The sequence below is a fragment of the Prorops nasuta genome, unplaced genomic scaffold, assembly GCF_024137725.1.
Source record: "Prorops nasuta isolate Cenicafe-Biocafe unplaced genomic scaffold, Cenicafe_Pnas_1.2 PNAS00008, whole genome shotgun sequence".
Classification (NCBI taxonomy): Eukaryota; Metazoa; Arthropoda; class Insecta; order Hymenoptera; family Bethylidae; genus Prorops; species Prorops nasuta.
The window spans coordinates 1,213,255-1,241,032 of NW_027116805.1; the positions used below are offsets into that span (position 1 = coordinate 1,213,255).

The 27,778-nt window shown below is 31.4% G+C and overlaps 1 protein-coding gene across 1 annotated transcript in view; it reads right to left on the bottom strand.

The window, feature by feature from the left end:
• Positions 1–26,345, bottom strand: part of LOC136775881 (calmodulin-like) — a 70,198-nt gene extending 43,853 nt beyond the window's left edge. Inside the window, exon 1 of the mRNA XM_066731053.1 lies at positions 26,067–26,345. Within this exon, the coding sequence (XP_066587150.1) occupies positions 26,067–26,105 (39 nt within the window). The 5' untranslated portion in view covers positions 26,106–26,345. The remainder of the gene's footprint in view (positions 1–26,066) is intronic.
• Positions 26,346–27,778: the final 1,433 nt, after the last annotated feature.

Genomic DNA, 27,778 nt, shown 5'->3' on the forward strand with positions numbered 1-27,778 from the left:
TCTAAACTTGAATCGAAAGCTACCTATTTTCTTGTTGGGCTACTCTTCAAGGTGGTTCTCATCGATTAGCAAACTCTGTGGATATAATTATAAAAAAATATGTTTCTTCTTCACACATTCCAGAGAATACATTACATTCTTTTTTTTTATGTAGACTATGGAAAAAATTCTAAAGGAAAAATTACTTGAAAACCTTGATTTTAACCTACTCTTTACAGCAGACGACGCGATTCTAATTTGTAATATTCAGATTTGCTTCTCACAAAAACTGTAAATCAAATAAAAAACTAAGTTATTAAAGTAAAATTTTCGTACTTTTAAGTGTTACAAGGAAAGTGTAGATAGCCGACCTGAATATAAAGATATTATTTGTGAAATGTAAAAGATTTAGTTTTTGCGCTGCAATTCGGATTCTGCTGACCGTGCTAGTTAGATATAATTTATTTTTGAATTAAACAAGCTACTGTTTAATAATTTCAAAATGAATGCTAAATTATCAAATAGTAGTTGAAATAGAAACTAAAAAAACATGTTTAAAATATGTTTGATTATACTATCTGAATCCATCGCAAAAACTACCTTAATTGTGCAAGGATAAATGATTCTTGACCAGATGTAAATATCGAGTAGTTGCATGGAGTTTGGAACTTAAAGATAATAATTCTTGAAGAATTTTCAACATTTTATCGTATTGGACTCGTTTGATGCGTTAAAATACGTATTGAATTAATAGCAGATACGTTGTGCTAACAAATATATAAATATTGGTATAGGCACAAAGAAGAATAATGGGTGTTGTATCATTTACTTGTTTACATGCAGGTATAAGATCGATGCACTATATCAAGTAAAAGCTTGTAGAGTTACGTAACCAGTTCATATAACTCCCGGGATGGTTTCAATTAACAAATACACGTAATGAACGGGGCGAGTGGTGTACAAATTGTTTCTGTATATGTATTTCTCTAGTCACATTTTAATTGTAATCTTTCAGTCATTTTAGAGTTAAACCATGCATGCGAATACTGATTGAAGCATTTTCAAAACTGTAAATGTCAAATATTCATTACGAGCAAATACACATTCATCTTCTGTGTATTTATATAGATTAAAAAGATATAATTATTGTAATGACATTTTTAAAACTGCAATCCTCATTACGTGCAAACGATGTATTCACTTTATAGAAATTTAGCGACACATATTGCAATAAGGTATTAAACTGTAAAAAGAATGAATTTTATTTTAAAAATCTCAATATAGCCTTCGGACAAGAAATAATGTGGCCATACGTCCTATACTGTGTGAAATCCAGTTTTTAACCCACACCACGAATTTTCCATTCAATGAACCTCATTTATTTCTCATTAATCAACAATTTTCGATTGCGGCTTGATCAATAAAATCAATTAAAAATGCAATTGTTTGTATTAGAATTTTTCACCTTTTTTAGTGTTTCTCCCTTTCTCTTTCTTCTTTGACAATATTTTAAACATACTTTGAAACTGTATGAAAAATCATATTCTCAAATTTTCCATCATTATTGAGATTCTTATTAACTTCTTTCACGAAACACATGGTAAGGAAATTGGGTCAAGAATAAATAACAATTCATGCAAGCCTCGTTATACTTGACAAAATTTTACCATTTTTACCTTGATTTTACCCTACACACGTATTAACATGTATGCGATTGGCAAACTTTCAAATGTTCAGCCAAATGTGATGTGGCTCGATGGGTTATTGATTATAGCACACTTCGTCAGAAATTAAATCGTAACGCAGGAGATTAAGAAACAGTGAAAGGGAGACAATTGTGTTTGTTCCGTGATGCCGTGTGCCGCTCGTCCATCAAAAACTTGTGGATTCAGAGAAAATGATGAAAAAACTTTTCTCTCTTTCATTTCAACGAGTCGATAGTTTTCCATATGGAGCGAATAGCACAGTTTCGAGAGACGTTCCTCCATTTTCTATTTTGTTGGGTATATTTCTTGAAGAAATGTAGTATTTTTTGCACGATGATTATTTTTCCGAAGCTTTTCGGTGCTAGTGTGCAAGTGGCTCAAAGCTGGGATTTCCCATATTGTGTACATAGGTGCATGTATATATATATGCACATTGTATACATGCACAGACATACAGTATACACTCCGCTACAGCAGTCGGCGGATTAAACTAAACTACCTGCTTTGCGATCAGGACCTAATCGATTGAACGGAGAGCCTCGTAAACAGCATGAAATATTGACAGCGCGTCGAAGCGAGAATCGTTGCAAAATCACTGAATAAAATTCTCACGCGACCATTCAATAATTAAAACTAATATTTATCAGTGACGGAATGTGTTTTTGCAAAAACTGAGCAATTATCAAAGTTTTAATATTGATAAAAAAATAAAAGCAAAGAGAATTTGTGTCGTGACATTTTCTGTAAATTAATAATAATAAAGAAATAGAGACTTTTTAGGTTGATCTTTTTTTTGTAAAATATAATTACATTGGTTAGTGTACAGTATTGCATGTAGGACTTTGAGCAAAGCTTCTGTAGTATTCATGTCGAGCAATGTTGGGTGACAAAAGTGTACAAAGAATAAACGAAAGTACTATTATGTACTTTTAAATAACCATGGTTGATGGAGATAGTCGCCCGAAAGAACTCCTGGGGACAGTTATGTAGAAGTTTAAGACTTAAGCTGGGGCCGAATAAAATTTCTAGGTCAATTCAACGTACCGTCAGTATTGCGCAAGATCTTTTACTGTTACTGTAACTAAAACTTTAGTGGGAAAATGTTTATTGTGTCATGTAAATAAGGACCACAAAAGGGAATAATGGCACATAATTCTTGTATTTCACATACACATAATCTTGTTTACTCATTTTCTATTCCTCCTCTCTTACTCATGAATATTGATATCAAAAATACAGCAATAAGAAATATAGCTAAATAAAAAGTATCCGATCATGGCAGGTGCTGGTATTTAAAACTTTCTCGTTTCTACTGATATATCAAAAGTTAATGGAGAAAGAGAAGATTTTTATTATCTCAAATCAGTTAAGCGTATGAATTTTTGGCAAAATGGATATCGCCCCCGACAAGGCTTCTTTATATTCCTTATACGTACTGGTATCGATGGTACATAAAGTATGTCTTAAAATAAATTCAAGAGAAAGAGCGTTCATCTTTCAGACACAATGAATATTTTCATTTGGAAAACTTCCAATCAGCTTTTGACCATATTATACTTCCTTCGATATAAAATTTCTAGAGCAGTAGTTCTGAATAGGCGAATAAGAAGCGTTAAGAGTTATTACACGTATGCATATTCTTTGAAATAAAGACGTTTATTGGCTAGAAAGTAACTATCTAATTGATATGTGAAAATTGTAATCTCGATTTTTATTAAGAGTAAAATAAAATTAGTGTGATTTAATGAGATTTCATAAATAAGTGTGTTTCATCAACGAAACGGCTAGATTTTAATAGGCACTAAACGTTTTAACTTTGATAAACCGATGATTTAAGATTTTTCGTTAAAACGTTTCAATTGTAGGTAAAAAATGTCCATGGTTGAATGTCAGCCAAGTGGGTCTGTGCGCTGTCATTCCTATTATGAAAGAATCTACGATCCGTGTACCGGGTCACTATATAAGGGGGGAAACTTGCACTATCTGTAAAATCTCAGGTCAAAACTTGTTACTCCAATGAAATCGTAAAATATACGTGTTGCATTCAATATATTACCTTCATTTATCGTATATACTAATAATTAAAGTTAAATCTTAAATTAAATTCAATAGGTTAAGCCTCCATTAAATTTTTGGCATGGCCTGTATTCAGAAAAGCTAGCTTCATTGCAAGGATCAAAGGACTAATAAGTTTGTATTTGATCAATCCTATATATGGTTGTAAAAATTTAACTTAAATGAAATGTTATTTACCGGTCTCGTCAGTATCAGAATTTTAAATGTAATCTTTATCATTTGAACACTGGCGAGCCACTTAACGTTGCACGGAAAAACAATGTCGCCCAACTGCATTACATCATTGTTCTATTGGTGCATCTATGCGTGCAACTCTAAAAAACTTGCATTTTGTGCGCACGTGCTATTGTTTTTCTCCAGTAACATTCTTCGCTTACTATAGATAAATGCAGATGCTGCATAATTTTTCCATTTCATTATGCGACCGTTACGATTGTTACAATACGTAACGCACACGCTGATTATATCATAATAATGTAAGTTATTCACACGCGGTTGGACTAATTACAATATAGGTAATGTAGCGTGTTAACACGTAATTTGCCAGCATTATGCCTGGAATTTCAGTTTTACTCTCTTGGGATAAAAAGTTCCACCAAATTGCAAATAGACGTTTAACTGTACTGTAGCTTGGATGAATAAATATTGGGGATGTGAAAATCCGTATGGAAGATAGAATATATGTATATATGCACATGTATATATCACATAGAGAAATGGTTGTGTGCTAAAACTTTTTGAAAGTTAGTGCGGCTACGCCTATTTGGCTTACTTTCTAAGTTTCTTGATGAATATAGGTTGAGCATTGTACATTAGCCAAGTGAAAAGTCTGAAGGGGCGTGGAATGTTAACGTATTAAACTTATCTACGTTGCTCCTCAGCATGTTTATCGAAAATTGCTTGGCTTGCTCACAGTAATGCGTGAAGGCGACTGAGATTTTCCGCTGAAAATCTACGATATCCGCTATGAAAAGTTGAGGCTGGTATCTATCTAGCGAATTGGAAGGTGGCTGTGCAACTTGCGAGGAACTTTTTATGAACTAGCGTGATCAGTGTGTCATGCAAGTATCTTATAGGGGGGTATGTATGTTGGGTGAAAATGATTCCTGGTCGAAAGGCAGAATGCAAGAATAATCCTCTTAGCAAAGTGCTATCGTAAATCGAAATTCTGACCGTACCTATATCGGTATCTCCACTGTACCGAGAGATACTTCATGGGAATACTTTTACTGGGACCAAACCTTTTTCAGATTTAGTTGGAATCGTTATCTCACACTTGGAGCTATCTCTCCCCCCCCCCCCCCTCTCTCTCTCTATCTCTCTCTCTCCATCTCTCTATCTCTCGTTTATTCTCTCTTATTCCTTTCCTGCCAACCTTCATCCCCTCTTTTTCTCAAGATAAACAGAAGAAGCTCATCCTTTTTACTCACGTTCCACTGATTAAAAAGCTACATCACAGGTTAATCCAGTTCCAATCTACGAAATCAAATGATAGACTCAACTTTTGTCGATTTCAAAAAGATATACAAAAGTCATTAGATTCTCAATTAATAAAATTGTATCGCTCTTTTTTTAGATCCGAGTACCGCAGAGTGTGTTAACAATGCAATTAGTTTGCAAATATCCAGTGAATAGCAATATTGTATATGTACAGTATCCAGTTCAGTATCTAGCAATAATACTGTATCGAATATGCCTCAACTTTTTAAAACGCAAAACTTCCTAATATAATGCTTCGACGAATGAATCCAGATGAGCAAATAGCGATACATAAAGACTACAGCTCCGCCTATTATCACTCAAATATATATTAAAACAAATATTTTGTTTATGAAAAGCAACAAAATTGTTTATATTTAGAAAAAACCCTCTTATTTATGAAGCTCAATATCACATTTAGACAGGAGTGTAGTGAAATCTAATTAAAGGTCTCCGTCAAACTATTCTCACAAATTCATGAAATATGCTTATCGCGAAAATTGTTAGAGCGTGCGCTATTTAAACTCCCCACAAGCCTCATTATATCGTTAAAACTAAACACTGCCTTTTCCGAATATCAAGATAAAAAAGAGATTGACAAGAGTAAGATTATATTTAATCAAAATCCTGAAAGATTAATTTATTAACAAAATAGAAATGCTGAATTAAATATTAATAATCAGCTTGCTAATTCAATCTGGCTAGCCATTAAAAAGTAGTCTTTTATTATTTAGTGAAGTGAAATTGATTTTTCGCCACAAAAATACATATAGCAACGAATCAAAGATGCTTGTGTGCGATAAAAAGGTAATCGCTAATCAAATGTTAATAGGAGTTGGGATATATATAGTATATATATATAAAGGTAAGTTTCTGTGACGCTTTCTGCCCTATGAAAGTGATAAGTATTACCAGTACGAAGTATAGAAATTGCTCATGTTACGTGTGATAGCCTGGAACTACCGAAATTTGCAGAGAACAATAAAAAAAACTCCACTTTAAAGCGGAGCAAGAGGTAAGTGAGCGAACTATTGATGAGATCACTAAAGGCCATTTATGAAAAAATATATATCTAAGAATTTTACATATACATTCGTAAATGAAATCTGCAATGATTTATTGAAACTTTGATAATTAGAGATTTATAGAAGAAATGATTTTGCTTTCCGTTAATTAACTGTATATCTCTATGATTATTATAAATTACCTGTCGAAGTCAAATGAGTTAAAACTTTCAATTAAATTCTCCGAAGAAAATGCTTGTTTTTACCTACGAACACTATATCGGAAAGATAATTTAAAATCAAATTGGTTGATTTCTTTTCTTATTTTCCTCAGTGAATAAAATGCATGAATCCAAAGTTCCTATTATTCTAAACAGTTAGCGTTGAATAAACGATTTTTCATTTTAATTTCATCATAAATCATATTTTACACTATAAGAAATAAACAAATTATGGACGGATTCTTAAATTATTTGAGAATTTTTAAGCATTTTAAAATACGAAATAAGTAAAATTTTTAATTTTAGAAATTTTCTGAAATATTTGAAACAATAAAATGATTGGAATAGATTAAATTCCAGTACCACATACTTGAATTATGTGAAATAATTAACATTTAACGATAAACTTGATTATTGGATTAGAGTATGAATATTTTAACAGAAATTATAATATGGAATTCAAATAAAATATGCGACTCTATAATATATGATTGATAAGATAGGCCTATAGCTGGGACTTGCGTATTGAACGTAGTAAGTAATTGTCGATTGACTGGCACTTAATGTACTGTAGTATGTATATAACGATATGTGGTAAAGCTTGTCGCATAAAGCAGCTGTATCAAGGGATGGAAGAACATCAAAGCTGTATTTTCCTACTTGCATCAACGAGCATTAACTTATGCTTTTATCTATAAAGCCTTCTGATTCAAGCCATGTCGTTGTTGCTCAAATACTAAACTTTATTATAGTTGAAACTCGTTAGAAAATCTTTCAAAATTATTATTTTGAAATATTGGTGGAAATTAAAAAATTAGGAAATATTTATGTAAACAAAATGAGTAAACATTTGAAGGAGAACCATGATAAGTAGTAACGCCTCGTTTTATTTAGGAATCGCTTATGCCATCTCTACTACATACGTTGTACGTTAATATTTTACATGGATCTAATCGAATTTAAGTCCCGTATAGGTATACTATCCTTGCAAGCGTTTCCAATGCAAAACCATTTTAGCTTGGAGCTTCGCTATTGCCTGGTCTGTGGCGAGAATCTGGTGTGATTGTGCGCTAATCCTCATAAATGGCGCCCACGTATATATGTATAGGTATACTACATTTCATTCAGCACATATAAAACTCATTTATTTAAAAAATTGGAAAAAGGTACATCTCTCTCTTTCTTATTTAATGGTTTAAATTTTGGTGATAGAATTTGGTAAAATTCTATGGTTATCAATTGAAAAAAATTATATGGAGAACCGTAGAAACAACCTCTGCGATTCGTGCAAATATTACATATTACATCATTGCTTTTATAAGTAAGTAAAATATAAGCAGGCTTGTAAATATCGTTCGCAAAATTCTCACAATTAATTAGAGAACTTGTTTCTAGCAACACACTCAACATATTGGATTTCGCATTGGATTAAATTATTTTCATGCCAGAAAGCACGTAATTGAATTGGACGCCATTTTTGTGGACGCGCGTGCACTTTTGTGCATACTTCAACTGATAGTGCAGATATAGAATACGCACGATAATCCTAATAAAATTAAATAAAAAATAAAATTATTTTTGTTATCGTCGTATATATAAATTAAAAGTTTTTAAATATTAAATAAAAACATACATGCAATAAAATTTTAAATGTTTCAAAAGATACTTTTTATGGTATAATGGATAAAAATCAATTTTGTTTAATAAAGAGAGCGTTGCAAGAGTGAATAATCTGAACAGAAATTTTAATGATTAAAAATATAAATTCTCAATAAAAATGTCAAATTATACTATCCATAGGTAAAAATCGTAGTAAATAAGGTAAGCATTGGATTACACACAGAACGACTCGCTATTAATCATTAACTAAATTGACTAAAAATTGTCATATCAGCTTATAAAAGAGAGGGCTGAAAGAGCTTGAATTCAAATTAAATCTTAGATAGCTTCGATAGTGTATTAATAATCTAGTTCACCTAAAGTGATTTATTTTATTATTAAAGCACGTTATTTGAAATCCTCATGAAAATAAGCCCTTTATACTAAATTGGAGAAATATGAGAGTTCCGTATTTATTTTCAATCTCTGAAATTTTTATAAATAATTTAAAATTGTATGCTAATATAACCGTATAAATTTATGCAAACAATAATAATGACAATAAAAAATAAACAAATTAATTTCTTCGTTTTTTTAAAGCTAGTCTCTTTAAAGGGTACACGAATGTGAAATAGCACTTATAGTTACATTTCATGTAGGTACTTTACTATCAACATTCTTTACCGAAATAAATTTGAATTAAAAATTACATTTATATAAGCAAAAAAGATTTATTATGATAAAAAAGCATATTTATTATTTAAATTTCTTGATCTTTATGCCTCTCACGTATTTCAACGTCAACCAGAGAATTACAAATCTGAATAGAAAAAAGGACGTCCGTGGTTGCTGGAACTCAAAGAATGTCTAAAGTATTTAAATTGTTTTTTTATTCCAAAATTATTCACTTCTTTGAACGAAACAATGAAGCGGCTAATTTATATAATTATCAATTGTTTTCGATTTTTATTGGGTATTATTATTCATGGTTTGTTATAAGTTTGATTTTTTTACATAATTAATGCTGAAAGCTGTTATGAATGAGATGAATAACTAGGAGTTTAGTGCTCCAGAAATTTACACCACTTTAGCCCTATTTTCCTAAAATTAATTGATCATTAAGCTCTTATGACGAAGAACATTTTTTATGAGATTTTTACCTTACAAATTTAAATACGTGATGTAGCACAATATCACTCAAATTTAATAAACAGGATAAACGAAAATATTAAATTGAAGTTTCAACGATTTGGAGTCGCAATGTCCTAATTCAAAATTAAAAAGGATTATGAAGAACTTAGTAGATGCTTCAGATTTTCAAGAAAATATGGTAAACTTGAAGATAGTAGATTGCGAAAACATTTAAAGCAACGCGAACTGTGTGTTACCATGCTGGGAAAATTGCGAATTCGAAGGACTGGTCAGAATAGAAACAGAAAAGGGAAAATTGGAAAAAGGACAAAGTCAGGGCCCCTGCCCCTTAAGCTTTCAATTGTTATCAATCCAAACTCGACACGCAACTCGTAATTCCACGCAAATATTTCTTTTCAATCACTATTATCACAACCGGTAGAATAAAACATTTCAAGAATTCAGTGAGGGCTTTGAATATAGTACCCGCCATTTTTCGATTCACACAAACTTTAGAGAAATCTTGGAAATACAATAAAATATCAATAACAACAATAACGACGACAGAAAAAACACAGTTTTTACGTTTCATAGAAATATAATTTTTACTAAAAATTGCAATTCGAAGGGGTGAGAGACAAGGGTAAAGGGGATTTTAATTGGGGAGTAATTAAAGTCACATGAGAAAGGAATGAGCTTCAAAGAATGGAATGGAGGTGACGAAAGAATAAAAGATGGGAAAAAGGGAGGAAAGGGTGGGAATAAAGGAATAAAGAGTGAAAAAGAAAAAAAATAAAGAAATAATGAAAGAAGAGGATGAAAAAAAAGAGAGGTTTGCAAACTTACGTGGTAGGTAGTAGGCAGATGGGCCGTGACTGAGTAACACCCCTGGCGTCGCCACGCACCCCTTGCCTTCCCACCACCAATTCACGGAGGAAGAGCAACACTGCGCAAACTCGAGTGGCGGCGTTCATAGCACTGTGCACCCTCCTGCTTTTGCTTGCTACCCCCGTTTTCCACCCTCTCTCACCGCTCTTGTATCTCCGTAAGCGGCAAAGTTAGGTGGTACCTGGCTTATTCCTTTCCTTCACTACCACTCCTCTGCTTTTGCCTCTGATTCTCAATTTGACTCAGCATACGCGATTTTGTATAATAATTAGAAAGGAAAGGAAAAAAATTGTGTGAGTTGAGGGGGAGGAAGAGAATTTAAAACCATTTGGATAGAGTTGAAATTGAAGTGAGCATTCTTTCGCAAAAAGAAAAATTATATAAGAAAAAGAGAGAGAGATAGAGAAATAATTAGTTTTCTTCGACTCCCCCCTCCCCTCTCTATCTATCTATACACCCAGCAACGTTAGAGATTTTCTCGCGTGCACATTAACTTAGAACGAGGTCGGTTAGGGTGAATGTCTCTGCTTTGGGTTCCCTTTCGTTTAGAATTCGCCTTCGCCTCCATCCCTGCGCCTCTACCTCCTCTACCACCTTCTCTGGCATGAAACACAGTCAGTGGGGGAGGTCAGTGGTGCTTGTCGATCGACGAGGTCAGCCGGGACCTCCAAAACTACGCCCAGCAGTGCCCTACTCCCTGCATCCAACACTATGCCAAATCAAGCCAAGCCACGTTATCCTATGTCACGCTATGCCACACCACGTATATTCTTACGTACTTCAACTAATTTGCCAGCTCTTTATCGAATCTCGCTCTCTCGTATTTACATAGTTAATCGACAATAAAAGCATTTATGTATCTAATCGATTTATTTATTTCTAAATAGCACATGCTCCATTCCTTTGCATTCGTTCCATTCGTGCTGATACGCGACCATTTCGCGTGCGTTACTTCAATCGTATTTAACGAATATTTATAATCAGCCCTTATTATAGGCACGTGTAGTTCATGCCATTCGTGGAAAAGAAACCTCTGACCAATTTCTACTTGCAACATCAACCTCGATTCATTATACGTTTATCGTCTTGAAATACACTCATCCACTCAATTGATTATGTCTTATTTGAACAGCTTCATCCCTATGTGGGATTTAAAATTAAAGAGTCAAAAAAACCAGCGATGGTATAAAATCGCATTAGTGGAAAAATTCTATCAGATTCTTCCAACCCAATTCGTTCTTTTAATATACTTTTTCATTTTATTTCAAAGGACCATTGCCTTTTCTACTGTCGTCGACACAAGCTCACAGAATATCGAGGAAAATCTTACTTTTCTTATATATATATATATATATATATCTGGAATAGGTATTGATGAAGATTGAGATTAATATCCGTGGATTTTTTAAAATTATAGTTTCTTATTTGGAAGAAGAGAAAGGCCATGTCACTATGATTATTAATTTTTGTTAGAATGTTTATTAACTTGGGTAATTTGCAGGCAATTCGTATTCTCACTTATCCGGCTTATTTAGTCTTTTTCGTTGATGAAAAGAGATTTTCATGGTTCTAATGCTTAGGGGTTTTATTTAAAGAAAATTTTTACCACTCCTTATCTTGTTATTCCTTTGTCCGATTGTGGAAAGCAAGCATTATTCAGTACTTTCTTTTTATCCTCGTTTGCGTGCCTCTTGTGGAATAATGGCTCAAAAAGTTTTTGCAGTTCAAGTCAAGCTTAAATTTCAGAAAAATTCCACTTTGGCTTATTAAAGCGAGAAGCTCCCTTTTTCCTGTTTTCTACTTTTAAGTAGTAGATTTGAAATTCATTTATAACATCAGGCAAAATCTGTATCTGTCGTAAACTTTGTGTTATTTTTGAAAAAGGAGAAAATTTTAATTGGTTTAAATGAGAATTCCAAGATAGAGCGTATTTGATACATGTTGCATGAAATGTGATAATTAACAGATTCGTCTACGACCATCATGCTTTAAGTCTTCGAGCGTAAAGAATTTTATACAACGCTATAAATTGAAGCTGTCTGCACGCAGTAAATAAGCAATTTAAATCGAGAAAAGTTCTTTTTCACAAGTTCTTTGAGGTATGTTTTAATTCATTTGATATATATTTAAGGGTGAGATAAAATACCAATATGCGGAATATTGTTTGAGTTAAAAAATGTTAGGAAAAAGGGTAAGGGGAGTAGAGTTGGAGAGAAAAGTGCGCAGGGGGGGGGGGGTGTAAACAGAGGAGTTTTGCAGTCAATCATGGGATGCTATCGATCTATCAATGGAAGTAGCTTAGCATTTGCAAATTTCAAGAAGGAAAGCTTGTGTACGCATTCGCCATTGAACCGATAGAAAATGTTTACCTCGTTCTACGTGGCAGTAACGAGGCGTAGTTTTTCGTAGAAAATGCAATACTCGTAAATATTGTGCATCGCGTGTACCTTGTCGTGCTCGTTGATCAGGAAGCTCATATCAATTTGCGTTCTTGCGAAATGAAGTGACTCGAGATAAATATCGTTTTTAGCAACACTTGCCACTCCCAATGCATTCAATTAGAAAAAATATTAATGTAACGTTATTAGCAGTATAATTTAAAAATTACTATGAAATAATAGTGGCAGTGCATGGAACGATTTATTATATGTTTCAAAACTCTAATCATATTGTCATAATTTCCATGTTTATAAGGTTTTAAAATTCCAAGGTTCATATAGCATACATTATGTATACACAGTACCTACATAGTTTGACCTCTCGATATTGCTGCATAATAAACCGAGAGGAGAGTAATTAAAAATGAAAATCTCCTACTAATATATTTATTTTACGATTGAAATCACCTGGTAAGTAGTGCTAGTACAAGAGTATAAAATGAGAGTAAGGTTCGAGATGCAAAAACTTAATCGGCATTATTCGGAAAAGTATTATTGAGAGGTCATGAAAGTACTTCTGCATGTTTATTATCATAGAAAATGTTTAAAGCCAAGGTTCAATCTTTTTTCTAGCTTCCACCAATTCCCTAACAGATGACTTTTAAAGATATTTTTGTTTTGTCTTTATTTAAGTTTCACTGGCTGAGGAATATTGGCAGATGCCAGTGGACGCGTTGGAGTAACGTATTATTAGATAAATGACTTGCAACAAGCGCAAAAGCTTCCTATTATCTTACCTTGAGAAGAGGGGAGAGAATGGGAGAGGCAACGGGAGAGGGAAGGGGAACTTTCTCGTTGCATTCCGCAAACAAAGTAAATTTATACCTTGATTATTCTGTCAGAACGCAAATATAAAAGAGAAGCCACGTTTGCTACATTTACAATTATTGACTGCTTGATGTTTCAACGTGTTTGTTCTAGCTTGTGGCACAATGTGGATAAACTAGTAACAACGGGTGCTATCAAAGTCTTTAACACCACTAGAAAGTTTTATACTATTTTTACAATTGTTTTCATTTTATTACAACAATCAAAAGCTTTATCGGAACAATTGATGAATACTTTCATTGATTGTTCTTATTATCATTATCGATAATTGTATTAGCTCTTTATATTTTTTTCCAATAAAAACTTCTTAAATCCTTTATTTTTCTCACTCAGTTATCCTATATTATATATAAACTAGTGGTATCGACACTTTATCTTAATCAAGATGTGATTAAACGTCAATTAATTTTCTAATGGAAACAGGAAAGCGATTGGAAAATGAGAGATGTCAAGTTCGATCAATAACCGATGTGTAGTAACCTAAGTTGTGATAATATTTAAAAATAAGTAATTTCTAATATGTATTTTTAATCAATATTTGAAATGCAATATGCAGATTTCACATAATACTCCACTTTATTAAGGTTTCAAAAACTTAATTATCTTTAACAATTTTTTATAAGTAATAATGTAACAAATATTAACCTTACACAGTATAACGATTTGTTATGTGCGATAAGACGTAACAATACTCATTTTTATGCTATTTTCCTTTAAACTGATAAATGCATGATAACCATGATAATGTATATTTCATTATATTCTTTTATAATTAATGCATGCAATTATATTAATATTTATGATAAATGATCTTTAAAAGTAAAACCACTTTTAATATTTATTACAGAGAAAGTACGTTTCTTCAAATACGAGTCAGCTGAATAAAATGCTAGGAAGGTTATATTACTTTTGCTGGAAATATTGAAGGTGAAGTATGTCAAATCCTGATATTAACCGTTTAAACCTTTGCATCCTCATGACACACATGTCTTCTTGAACGACGTAACATTACATCTTTTCAATTTTTCTCGCATTTTCCATAAATTGAAATACTGAAATGTTTCGGTAAACAAATATTCTAGTATTTAAAAATAATATGCAGGAATATAAATAACATCAAATATATTCCTAAGTAAATATATAATGAAAATATGGCTTAACCACTGCTCTTATGATTATTAATTTAAATTGATAAATATAGGTCTTGACGCGAGAAGTCATAAAGAAATATATAAATGGCTAAGTACAAAAAACAATGATTTCCGTACATGGAAATATATTTTAAAATAATAAATATCACCAAATAAGGCGAATTAAATATTATATCAGCTCCTGCAGTAGTACAACCACTCATAAGTCAGACATTCTACCTTATCGACGAGTACCAACGAAAATATAAAACAGCCTATTGTACCGGCATTACTGACTTTATAAAAGAGAATCTCCAGGCTGTCCAGAATGAGCATTAACACAAAACTGACCTATCAGTGATACAAACGATTATAAGTCAGACCCAATGGGAAAAATGTATTTATTACCGAGAAGGTTGGCCGGTATGTAGATACTCAAAATCGCATTCCACCTTACCGACTATTCATATCACTCTTCTTGCGGGTTATTCAATAACAGACTTAAACTTACCGATAAACCAGAAATTAGTATTTTTCCCACAAGAACTTACCTGAAAAAAAAAACAGATATATTTATTAGGAGTAATTTTTTGAGTGTGAAGTTTATTGCTATACACTGCAGTGTAACACAGATCATAGGAAATATTCTGACAATAGGTTTTTTAGATCACTTGAATCAAAATGCGAAATCCAATTTTATCTATATCATACCGCTTTGGAATTATTTTATTTTTTAGTTTAGCCTATATATAAAACTGTTTCAGCTATAATAGTGAGAAAAAGAGTATGCGAAGATGAGAGAAGCGATTATTTTTTTCTCTCTAGCTATTGCCCTTATCGCCGTAGCAATGGAATAGGATAAAATAAAGATTAAAATTATTTAAAAACGCCATGAAATAGAACGAATTTTTCTTTGAATTTATTACTCAGTGTTTTAAAGATTCTATGATTAAAATATTTCCTACGACTTATGTTACACCGCCTGTATATAAATTAATATTATTTAATAGTATAATAATATGATACAAATAATATTGCACACGTACAGGAAAAATAAAATAAATTATAAGCTAAGATTTTATTCAGTTAAATTGACTATTTCATGCAACTCTGACTTTTCATACTGATCACGTTCTGCACAAGTTCTTTCAAAGATCCAAATATATATCATAAAACATTCAGATCCAGTTGTATCCTATTCTACAATATGGCTAGAGAGGAGCATTTTTTTTAGTAAATTCTTAGAAAGATTTATGTACTGAATAATATAATGATTATGAAAACGGACAGAGAGTATGCAGCAGGCTCCAGGAAAGTTACTTTAATATTCATAAAAATTGTCGTTTTCAAAAAATATTATATTCTGTAGCAACAAATATTTATGAAAAGTAAACAGCACTGACTTATATACTTTTTATTCAACTTGTATAGCCTTATATCATTTATACGCAATACAGGTTAAATAATATTAAAATTTTTGAGCTAATTATTAAGTACTAATGGTGAAGTAGAAAGAAATTAAATTAATCACTTAAAAATAAGAGATTTTTTTGTATACAAGATATAATATATAGTGTATACTGATACAAATTATGATATTTATTAATCATTTTCATGCTTCTTTAAATTTTATTACAAATATAATAGAATTTAGACTATTTTTCCAATTTCAAGCTTTTTAAACAAGCTAAAAAACTGCCGACTATAATTTTGATGTAATTATTTGTAAACAGAAACACATGGGCTATAAATTTGTATTAATCATTCCAATGGTAAAAGACAGAATAATTATTCTCTGTAATATCCATTATTCAGGCTGTTTGTGCTTTTGCAGGTACTCACAGGCTAAACTAACGTGTCAGAAAGCGCTTACTCTTAACATATATACAGTATATCACCGAAGACGCACACAAACACTACAAGCAAAACAAAAATTTACTTATTTCTGTAACCACAAGAAATACACATTTTGTTATAAGACCTTTTTGATTGCAGATAGAAAGGAGTTTCAAACATGTCCTATACAAAAAATTAATATTTCTTATATTTACAAAAATAAATGAATTTTAATGCTCCAAGTCTGGTGCGCCTTCGGTGATAAACCCTGTATATATTGCAGAAAGAGTTTTTAAATTTAATTTCATAAAACACACATCAAAAATATTTAAACTGTGAAATTATATAAGTATTCTATATCTCGTTTTATTGCTTTTATATTTTTAAAATTAAATAATTTTTATATCACTAAGAGAAAATAAAAATTAAAACTCCGCGTTAAGTCAGTTGTGTGAATTTTATTCATAAGAAATAATTTAAACTTTGCATATAAGTTTAAATGATATCATAGATCCTTTTTATAAAATTATTTTACTTCACATTCTATATCTGTTTTAACGAGTATATTTTCCGCCTGTGTGCCTTTTGTTCGTAGAATAACTGTTTGTAAGTTTTTCGGGCGATTAATTAATATACAGTGGCTACACTTTCTAATTAATCTATAACATTTGTTATCACTTCAGTTTGTATCTATCCCTTCTATCGCTCTGACATTTTAATTATCCCTGCTCAAGTAGATGTGGCTTGACTACGTTCCATTGATTTTGTGTGCTACGCGTCTCCATGGAATCTCCATGGAAACGGAAATGATATTGCTGGATATTGCCACCACATACAAACATATAAGAACCAAAAGTCTTGGAGAGTGGATAGATAGTATTTGAAAACTATAAATTAATTTCTTCACCCTTTGTCGATTTTACATACAATGTTTATTGAATCTTTCATTTAACGAAACCTATTTTTCTTATTGCGAGCATTCTGGTTTGAAACACATTAGACATCCCACTTATTTGAAGTTTGTAATGACATAATAGCAACTGTCGAGTCAAATAAGCTAATATTTGGAAGGAGACTTCATTTCAGTTTTACACGTACAAATAATTGGTCTTCGTAGGATTTTTTATAAGAGGGGATTTTCATGCAAAAATCAGATGGAATTAGTAGTACAATGTCCTTTCTAAACCCTCTTAATATTGATTCAATAACATTTTTAGTCATCTTCACGAATTACTAAAAAATTAAAACCAGTCGTTTAGTTTTAGTGTCATTATGACATCAAATAAAGTCTTCAGATGTATATTATCGTAATGAGCAAACTAAGTTTGCATAAACTACATATCTTGATGAGTGGAAAAAACGATGTGAAGGAATTTAAAGAATGTTATATGAATGGTGAATTATACTATATAGACTTCTCTCCTGTTAACACTTTCCTGGATTTTTATTTTACGAGAATAACGTAAGATGAAATGGGTGTAGTACTTATTATAATTATGTCACAGAAAACAACAAAATTGCTCCAATAACATAAGATAGATCATTAAAGAAACAAAAAAGAATTAAATATTGATTTAAGAATATCGTTAATTAGTGAAAAGTTAAATAAAGCCTTTTCCGCATTTAAAGATTAACGATTCTTTGTGGAGAGCAAAGGTCCTTTGAACAAATGGAATGGAAAAGCTAAAGAATTTTTACATTGTCCGGAACCCAGCTATCTGTTGCATAAAAGTTCTTTAACTATTCTTATAGCTTCTTTAATTTACGAGACAAAAGTTTTCTTACATATGTGATTATGTGCAATGTCTTAGCAAACTGATATCTTTATTGTAAATTATTCAGAAAAAAATATATATATATTTTAGATTTCTAATTTTAATTTTCTTACAAAATTACGTATGTAATGAAAAGCTCCTTTCCTCTCCTCTCCTCTCATTGCTGAAATTCCATTTCATCTAATGTACTTCCAGTATAAACTTTAAGAATAAATTTTTGAGTTAAAACCATCTACTGAGTTTCAATAGGCAGTTAGTAATTTGCAAAGATTGTCAAAACGCATTTCTTATATTAAAATAAGCTTTCGTTACTAAGTGAAAAATTCTATTGAAATAGAAAAAAGAATGGGTAAGAAGTAAGTAGGGGGAAGAGGGTGTCAAAAAGTCAACCTCTTTGTATATGTAATAAAAGCTGACAAGAGTGTGTATCCATCTATTGAATGTTCGCCATAGAATAAAGTATCTCATCAGGTAAAGTATATTCGGTGTCTCGCTCACGTTGGCTTACTTTTTTATATTTGGTCCGAAACTACCGAGTTTTCTGAATATAAAGTATACTATAGAGCTAAAGGAACGAAATATTATTATACCTCTGGGCACATTTATTAAATTGCTATAATTCATAGAAAAAATATTATTTATACTATTTTAAATATTTATTCCGTGTGTTGGGTATTATTTGTCTTTGAAATCATATTAGTGACGTTTGAATCTGTTTATTTAATGAAATGATTTAATTTCAGAAAAATTAACAAATGTCGAAAAGTACAAATCGGATTTATACAATTATATAAGAAGTGAAAACCATGGAAAACTACATTTGAATCCAATATAAAGGAAAATTATATTTTTTAAATTAATAATAGTAAACTTCAGAGAAAAAAAGTGGTATAACATTGAAAATGATTAAAACTTATACGTTTCGATATGATTCATATTTACTTTTATAGATTGTATGTATCTCGCGAATCTAAAAACTGCAAATTACATATTACATATAGTCTCTGCAGTATATATTTTGTTGAGTTCAATTATATACTTATAAATAATTTTGGAGTTAAATGAATGATTAAAAACTTGAAGTAAAAAATAGTCTATAAAAATACCATTTACATTTTAAAACTGTACAAAGATACGAGTCATGCAATTTTTTCAATATAAAAAGTCATCATAATTGCAATTGTTGAATTCCAAAGTTCTAACATAAAAATGACCCAAGTGCATTAAAAATACTAATATAAAATCAACTAAAATAAATACTATCTAGCGTAATATAAAAATAATAACTTGGTACACAGCTGCCGTTAAAATTTATTTTTTACACGAGACCAAGCACTATAGGGACCGTGTATAGCAAGACAATGATAGTAAAGTGAGAATGTGAAATATTACATATGCATAGTACAAGTGATGTGTCTATCGATCAATTTTGAAATATTTGACAATTTTTTTGCGTATAAGTATACAGTAATACATTTTCACTTCAAATTAGTACGTTGATGTACACGGTTCCTATTATAAAGAAAAAAACAATTAAAAATAAAATGACTAACAATCAACGAAATAAATAAAATGTTTACGTTTATTCGATAGCAAATTATTATGTTTGATTAATAAATAAGCTTTATAGTTTAAATAATACTGGTCTATCTAGAAATACAAAGATATTTTTTATATTACATATCTACTGACACATAATCGATAGAAATAGTTAACAAAGAAACATGACACTGTTGATAATTATAAGCATAGCGAAGGATAGAGTACAACGGCTAAGTGGCGCATTGCAGTACGAAGCTATTTCTCTATTCGCATGAGATAATTTGGACTGAGAGACTACCCTGTTAGACCCATCTGACAGCGGACAAGCTTTGTTACTTCTCTCAAACCCACGTCAGGCACTTGATCCAACCTCGAAGCATAATCATTTTATTACATAATAAAGAAAGTAGCTTTGTCAACACTAAAAGTTTGTATTCTAAAAAATCTCTGCCATAGATATAAATTAAAAGAAAAACTATTGTTTCATTTCGTTTATCGTTATAGCTGTGGTAGAAAATGATATTATTAATAGCTGTAAATAGACAATTTTTATACTAGATTTTTTGGGGTTTTGATGTGAATAAAATAGATATGATTTAATATTCATTATCCAAAAGTAGATTTTACCCCGTACTACTAGTTTAGTAGTCAAGGAAAGGAATCAATGAGAGAACGAGAGAATGAGAGAGGATAATGAATAGCAAGGCATTTCCTGAGTTTAAGTCGACATTTGTCCACTGTTGTTTGTTCCTACAGAGGAGAATTAATGTAGCGAAGCTCGTTTCAATACCGGAACAATTGTATCTGTCTCATTTATGTATACACATGCATCACGAGTAGTCTTATCACGTAGCATGTCACGTTGATTATTCACTCTATTGTTTTCGTCCACGTAATTTCGACAAGAATGAGAACACTTGTTGAAAAAAGTCATTTGGATCTGTGATTAATTCAGTGATAAGTAACAACTTTTGTGTTCTCTTTGTCTTGATTTTGTTTTTCTTTGCATTTATTTTTAACATTCATATTCATATGGTGCTTATATTATTCTGAAATACCTGATTTATGCGAAAAATTGTAACACGTCTCAATATTGTATAAATTTATTTGCTTTATTAAGATTAAATTAGAGAGAGATTGGATCGTGCACGAAGTGCAGAAAATTTTAAATTTTAATAAAAAGAGTGTCGACATACAGTACTCTATCGTTACTTCTGATAGCTGTTTCTCAACAAGGAAATATATAGATTCACTTTTTAAAAATGCAGTGGTTTGCCATTTCAACGAAATAAGATAATTGCTGCTTGAAATATAATAAACGTTGATAATCTCGTAGCATAAATGAATTGGTGGTAGGAAATAAGCTGTACCTTGATGAGAGACTTCTCGGACATTTCCGTTTAAAACTTTGTTGAAATCATGAGACTGCATGCAACAGCATAGGCCTAGCAACAGGTGGATGCGCTTTAAGCTATGAAGGCACAACTCCAAGCTACATAATTTCCAGTAATATTAGCCCCTTGGTTCATTTTTTTTTCATAAGATGAGCGGTTAATCAGTGCACCCTCCTAAATAGTGCTGGTAGTTCGTACAAATTTAACTCCTACATTCCCAAAGGGAAAATCCTTTACCACTCCCCACAAGTCTCTGTAGTTTGTATGCTATAATTGTCCAGAAGTTTTTATAGCCGTAATAATTTTTGCGAAAATAAAAAAAAAATAGAAAAATTATCCATTAAATTTATGTCTTTTGTTGTATCATACCACAATTTGGTCTAGTTAGATGTAAATTCAATTTATCTATACTGAAATTTTAATCAATGTAAGGAGAAATTGGATTCTTTTTTGTTCTGTTCGAAAATAGGTTATGAATAAAATTCAAGAGAATTATATAATACGTGTGCGTTGAGGTAGGATTATTTGTCACAAACATATTCTATGACAGAGCACGGCAGCTTAATAAGCCGTCAGCTTTAAAATTCCCTGGAGTTTCGTCGTTTCTGTTACAACGTCAAGAGGTAATTGCCAATAGAGCTCAGCCTTACAGCTAATTTCGTATATTTTCTCCTTCCAGAGTCCAACCCTCCTATAACGCGAGTTCCTTTAACTTGTCTACTTCACTTCGAATTTCATCATGACAATTTCACCAGAATAATGTAACGTGATAAATAAAATTAATTCAGTAAATGCGTTAAATCTTATACCATGCAAAATCAAATTTTGATTCTTCTTTTAATTTTGATCAATTTTTATCCTTGACAAACGACTAATCAGTTTCAGTTCAATTTATTAATCAATGTAACAGATTTCATCTTAATTAATTTACATCTTTCATTTTTACTTTTAAATCTTATATTCTTAAATATTATAATAAAAAAAAAATGAATAATTTAAATTACCTATCTTAGGACTTCATAATTTTACTGTATTCATTTTTTATCTTTTATTTCATATTTTCTTACTTTATGATGACATTGTTACATTATTCTAAGATAGTTGGAAGATTGATAAAATAAAATTAGCATACACAGGTGATTTGTAAGGGAGAATGGGATATTCCTTTGGTTGAGGAATGATGGTGTTCTAGAAATGAGGTCAATATCGTATTACCTTTGTTAGCACAAATTTGAGAATTTTGCAAACAATAGTTCATACCAGGAGAGTGTATCTAGACTAAAAATAATAGTATTATGCTAAAGGATCTATTCTACTCGAAAGTCAATGTTACTTTAACATCACAGAGCTTGTACATCTTACTCAGACTGTTATAATTGGATGAAGTATAAATAACTACAACAATTGCAATGCATCGCTGGCTATTAACAAAAACTATAGCAACAATAAGAAAATAGCAAGTGTTGTTTTCAACTATTCAAAAATTGTTCAGTTTCAGTGCTTTGCAATAATAAACTAATATTATTTAAGCATACTATCCTATTTAGCTCACAATTGAACATTTCATATTGTTTAAAACAAAGAAAACGATTACATTGATTTTACGAATTAATAAATCTCATCGCTATAATAAATATTTAGTTTAATAGACCGAATAAAAAAAATATTTATACACGTATTTATTTTTCTTTGTGTTAACAATATTTTATCTTGGACGTTGGTGTATGCTGGGTTATCCTTTGAAAGGTTTGATGAATCCAAGAAACAAGAATAAAACCTCTTCTATATATACTATAGCCATTAAATATTCAACACGCTTCAGTTCTATTGTATGATAATATTAAAATAAGCAAAAAAATAACAACAATTTAGTTTTATCATGCAGTAGGAAAGAGTTTACGTGTAATTTGTTGAAATCTAAATTATATTATAGCTCAAATGCAAGAAACTGTGGCTTATAATACGAACGGAAAATTTGAGTTTAGAAAGAATGGAAAGAGTTTGCAGGTAAGAAGAACAGAATAGTTTCGGACGTCCCCAAAGAGACGAAACTTCCACAGGCAATAACAAGATTTTACTTAAAATTGTATATTTTAAGGATTCTTTATTATTTCTTTATTTCTATACGAAAATGGATCAAATTGTGTAAAATAATATGAAAATGTTACTGTTCATCAAAGATCTTTTCTCTGCAAAATATAAATAAATATAGGTAAGTGTATAATACATAATACATATATAGATATCTAGAAGATAAGAACTTATCCAAGCTTAGTAACTCTTCCTTCTTCAGTCACGCTGAAATTTATGCAAACTATAAGCTTAAAAGCTAATTTGCTATGCATTTCAACACGATGGTTTGTTAAATGTTATGACTTTAACTTGATACAAACTTTATAACGAACATAATAATAAGTATTAGAGCAATTTGTTTTTCACACTCTACAAGATGACCTTAACCTTAAAGTACATATAGATATGGCTGTGGTTATTTTTTGAAAATATCCAGTTATCTATCATTTACCGTCGATCACTACCAGTTCCAACATTTGAAGAAAAAAGTTCTCATTTGAACGAGAGAATGTGTAACGAAAGAAAGCTTCGTTGATATTTAAATTGGAAGACTTAAAGAAGTGAGGTAAAAAGGTAGAATGGGAAAAGACCTATTTTGAAATCAAAGAGTTAAGGGTATATTCAAGACTTTATGCAGTAGCGTAGTACCTGTAAATATTCACGTTTGAAGGAGGTTCTAAACACGCTGAGAATAAAAAAAACTGACGAATGCTATTTAAAAATATAGAATGAAGCCTGCAAATATAAGTAAAAAACGTAATAAAAATAGAGTGGAATGGAGTTTGTACGTTGCTATATAGTTGAATTCATCAACATTTTGGTGAAAGAAAAAAAGCTTCTATTTTATGCACTTTAATAAAAATGCGCGAAAATATATATTTCAAATATAATAAATGTAGCGATTATAGAACGTGGGAGAATACGAGTGAAAATGAAGAAACGTAATTAAAAATAATTTATTGCACTGTATTAAATATTTACCAGTAAACACGTATAGATGTATTTTGAAAATAATTAAAGGCAATTAAAAGTGTAATGAAAATACAGCGGTGTGAAATCGATATATTCACGATAAAGGACGACAGCGCATTGAATGAAAAACTAACGAACGCTATTTAAAAGTGCAAAAGTGAAAAAACTTGCAAAAAAGATACACGTATAAGCTTTAATGAAAGTCAGCGCAAAAATATTCGCTTTAATATATTTAAAGTATGATATTTATTTAAGGAGTTTTCAGTTCTTTTTTTCCCAATAACGGGATGTACAAAATTTGTAATTTGTTTGTTTCAGATCTTTATCACTGCATGAAAATTAGGTTCCTTTTTTCTCTTTCCTTCCAACGAATTCTTGCTTAGATAATCTTTTTTTTTCAAAATAAAGACTGAGCCACTATCAAATAAAAAATCTAAAATCCCATTTCAGTCGTGTTATCGGGCTTCCCGTTCAATTCGGCATAATCAGATGCAATTTTCGTCAATGACGGTTTTCATTGTTATTGGAAAAAGATTCATATGAATTTGCAATGGATCTTTGTCGTTTGATGTACGCTGCAAATGAACAACCTGAAGAAGTTTTGGATATTCCGTAATCTCGATTTTATTTATCTATTTTATCTCTTAATAGTTATTATTCGTTAGGTTTTACCATTACTTAAAAAAACAATTAATATTTATAGCGGTATTCAATAGGCGTATCTTGCAGTTTCTGATAGACTGACATATTATTGCACGATTGACCACTCAAACATAATGTTACGTGAAAGCCCTGATTGCAAGGTGAAAACAACTTTTAATGATCACATTGAAATTTCATTTCTATGGAAACTCCCACTCATGTTCTTCAAAAGTGTATAAAAGCTTTTACTTTCCAAAGTTCATTTTATGCATTGTTTCATTCTAAGCAGTTATAACGTTGCGCTAGACATTTTCTTTTAACACAAACTTGTATATAACTTCAACGTTTCAGTTTAATTTCATGAATACATGATAATATTCATAGTAGAATATTTGCATTTATCGGGCTCAAGGGTTACACAATTTTCCTGAATTCAGTCTTAATTCAGAAGTAGGTATATATCATTTGAATTTTCAGACAAATATTCTTAAAATGTTGCTGGTATGCAATGAAATAAAATACAATATTTTAAACGACAAAAAATAGACAAATTGATCATGCTATATCGTTATAAGCAATTATAGGGTAATAGAAACTCATGTTTCGCCATTAGTTAAATTGCATACAATTTGCATTGATTCATGCAAATTGCATAATAGTACGACTTTGGAAATATTTTAGCTAGAATTACGTAAATTGCCACCTCAGTTAGTACACTATTGGAAATAAATAGTCTTTTGGCAATGAACACACAGTGGCAATTAAAACCAGAACATCAATTATTTCAAGCTGAATTAAGCAGCAAACAGCTTTTTATAAAAGCTTCGTGCAATTTTTAAGCAAAAGTAATGGTCAATTATTCGGAAGGAAACGTATTTGGAACAAAAGTAAGAATCAGGATACTGAAAGAAATGAATAAAACTACAAAGGAGAAATATACTTTTACTTGAAAAATCTGTAGAAAATTTAATAAATCACAATGAAATATTCAGAAGCGACCGTCGCGTACTTCAAAGTCAGAGGAAGGAAGAGAAATACGACATTTAAAAGATGCAACCACATAGCGTACAATAGTACTCAAAACGCATATTTAAATTTTATAGTGCGTCCTCCGTGGAAAAAGGCGACAAAAGCCTCACGAACTAGGTTTAAAAAGTGATGGATGTAAAATATACTTTTTTGTCTAAAGCAAAAAAGAAAAGTTGAATAGCTGAAAAAATGCTAGTTGTATGCTTATTTCCATAGTGAAGGTTAATTAACAGGTAAGACAATACTGTAAAAGAGAATAATTACTAAAAAAGAAAAGGGGGAAATAGCTTTGCTTGAAAATATTTAAATGAATGGTTTACTCACCCGGCGCATAACACGAAGCGAGAAGGAGGAAGTCTTCATTTTGTGGTAATCCTGATTGACTCAGAGGGATGAAACAAAGGCAGGTGTTTATCTTGTTTTGAGTGGGCCTTGGCTTAGCAGTTGAAGACTGTATCACTCGCTGTGGCGATGTCTTGCGGGTATGTAGTGTCTTTGGATTCCTATGCGATGGACGGTGGTATTTGTAGTGTAAGGTCAGGCAGGAATTTGGCTGGAGGGTAATAGAGGGTGGAACACTCTCGCTCTCCGAGCTTCGTCAGGAGTAGCTCGACCCGACAACTACAGGTGGTCGCGTGTTGCTGGCCGATCTTCCCGCCCTCTCAAAAGCTTTCCCTGTTCTCCACTATTCCTATCCATCCCCACCACTCATCCCTATCCTCCACTTTTAATCCTACCCTCTCACCCCCTACCCCTTCCCACTTTTATCATCAAAGAACCCTTTTCCTCTCCGCACTCTCATAAAGAATATTTTCTTAACAAAAATTCTTCAAATTCCTTTAACGTAACTTTCCTTATTGCTTGCTTCGAAAATACATGATAATAAAATAATAAATAACATGGTAACTTTGGTAGCAATAAAAATAGATATACTAATGTGTTTAATTTTCTGTTTCTTAATTTACGTCTCAATATTCCTTAACATTTGTTCAGTGTGGGAGTAATCAAATAAAAGTGTGCGTTAAGAATGGCCGTATGAAGAATTTCTATGGGTATAGAGAAGATCTTAATTGAGTATGCTTTTTTCTATTGGAAAGCCATATCTATGGTTGACAAATGTCTGAACGTTTGCTGCTTGGTCCTTCAGAAATGATAAGGAGGACAGATAGGAGAGCTGGGGTCGTGGAGGAAGAAAGAAGAAGCGCGCGTGAAGAATAAAGAATAGAGCTGTGATAGTATTGGGGGTGGTAGTAGTGGTGGTGGTGGAAGTTGGTTCTATGGAGATTGTACGCGCTGGCGCGTTTTGGCACGGAGGGGCAAATTGTACCCCGCCCGCGCGCGCAGCTTTCTCCAGATACTCAGGGATGCATCTAAAACTATCAGATCTGGATCCAATCTCTAAAACTTAGTAATATCTTCTTAATTCTACACAAGAACATAAAATATCGTATAAAGTCCAATGAACAGTAATTTTTTCGTTTTATATATTTTTAGTAATAAATTCTACTTGCTACAGCATATATTTTACAAAATTTACAAATTATATTACAGCACAATTGTTTAGATAGTTTCCCTTTATTTATATATTTGTATTTAATTTAAAAAACTTTAAAAATGAATAGAATTTAATAAAATTTAATCCACTTAATTAAAGGGTAATTACATTTTTATTTGATATATCGTAAGACGAAATACTTAATTCAATATTTATATATTTTTAAATATAATGTATAAATAAGGAAATATTACTTTGATAAACTATACCAGTTTATGCGTATGGCAACAGGATATAGGGCCACGCCTAGTCTAGCATGACCCGGATCCAAGGTCACTGTAGACAGATCGATTGACAATCGAAAGGAAGCTGTATAATTTAAGGAGCAAGGATTTCCTCAATATATTTTAGTGCAGAAGAAGATTTCTGATAGGAAGGTCTGAAAATGCTGTTTATTTTCAAACACCATGACCGTAGCTACACTTTGTGCATTCAAGGCTTCTACCTCCAAGGCTAAACAAGCTCCACTGCGTTCATGTTC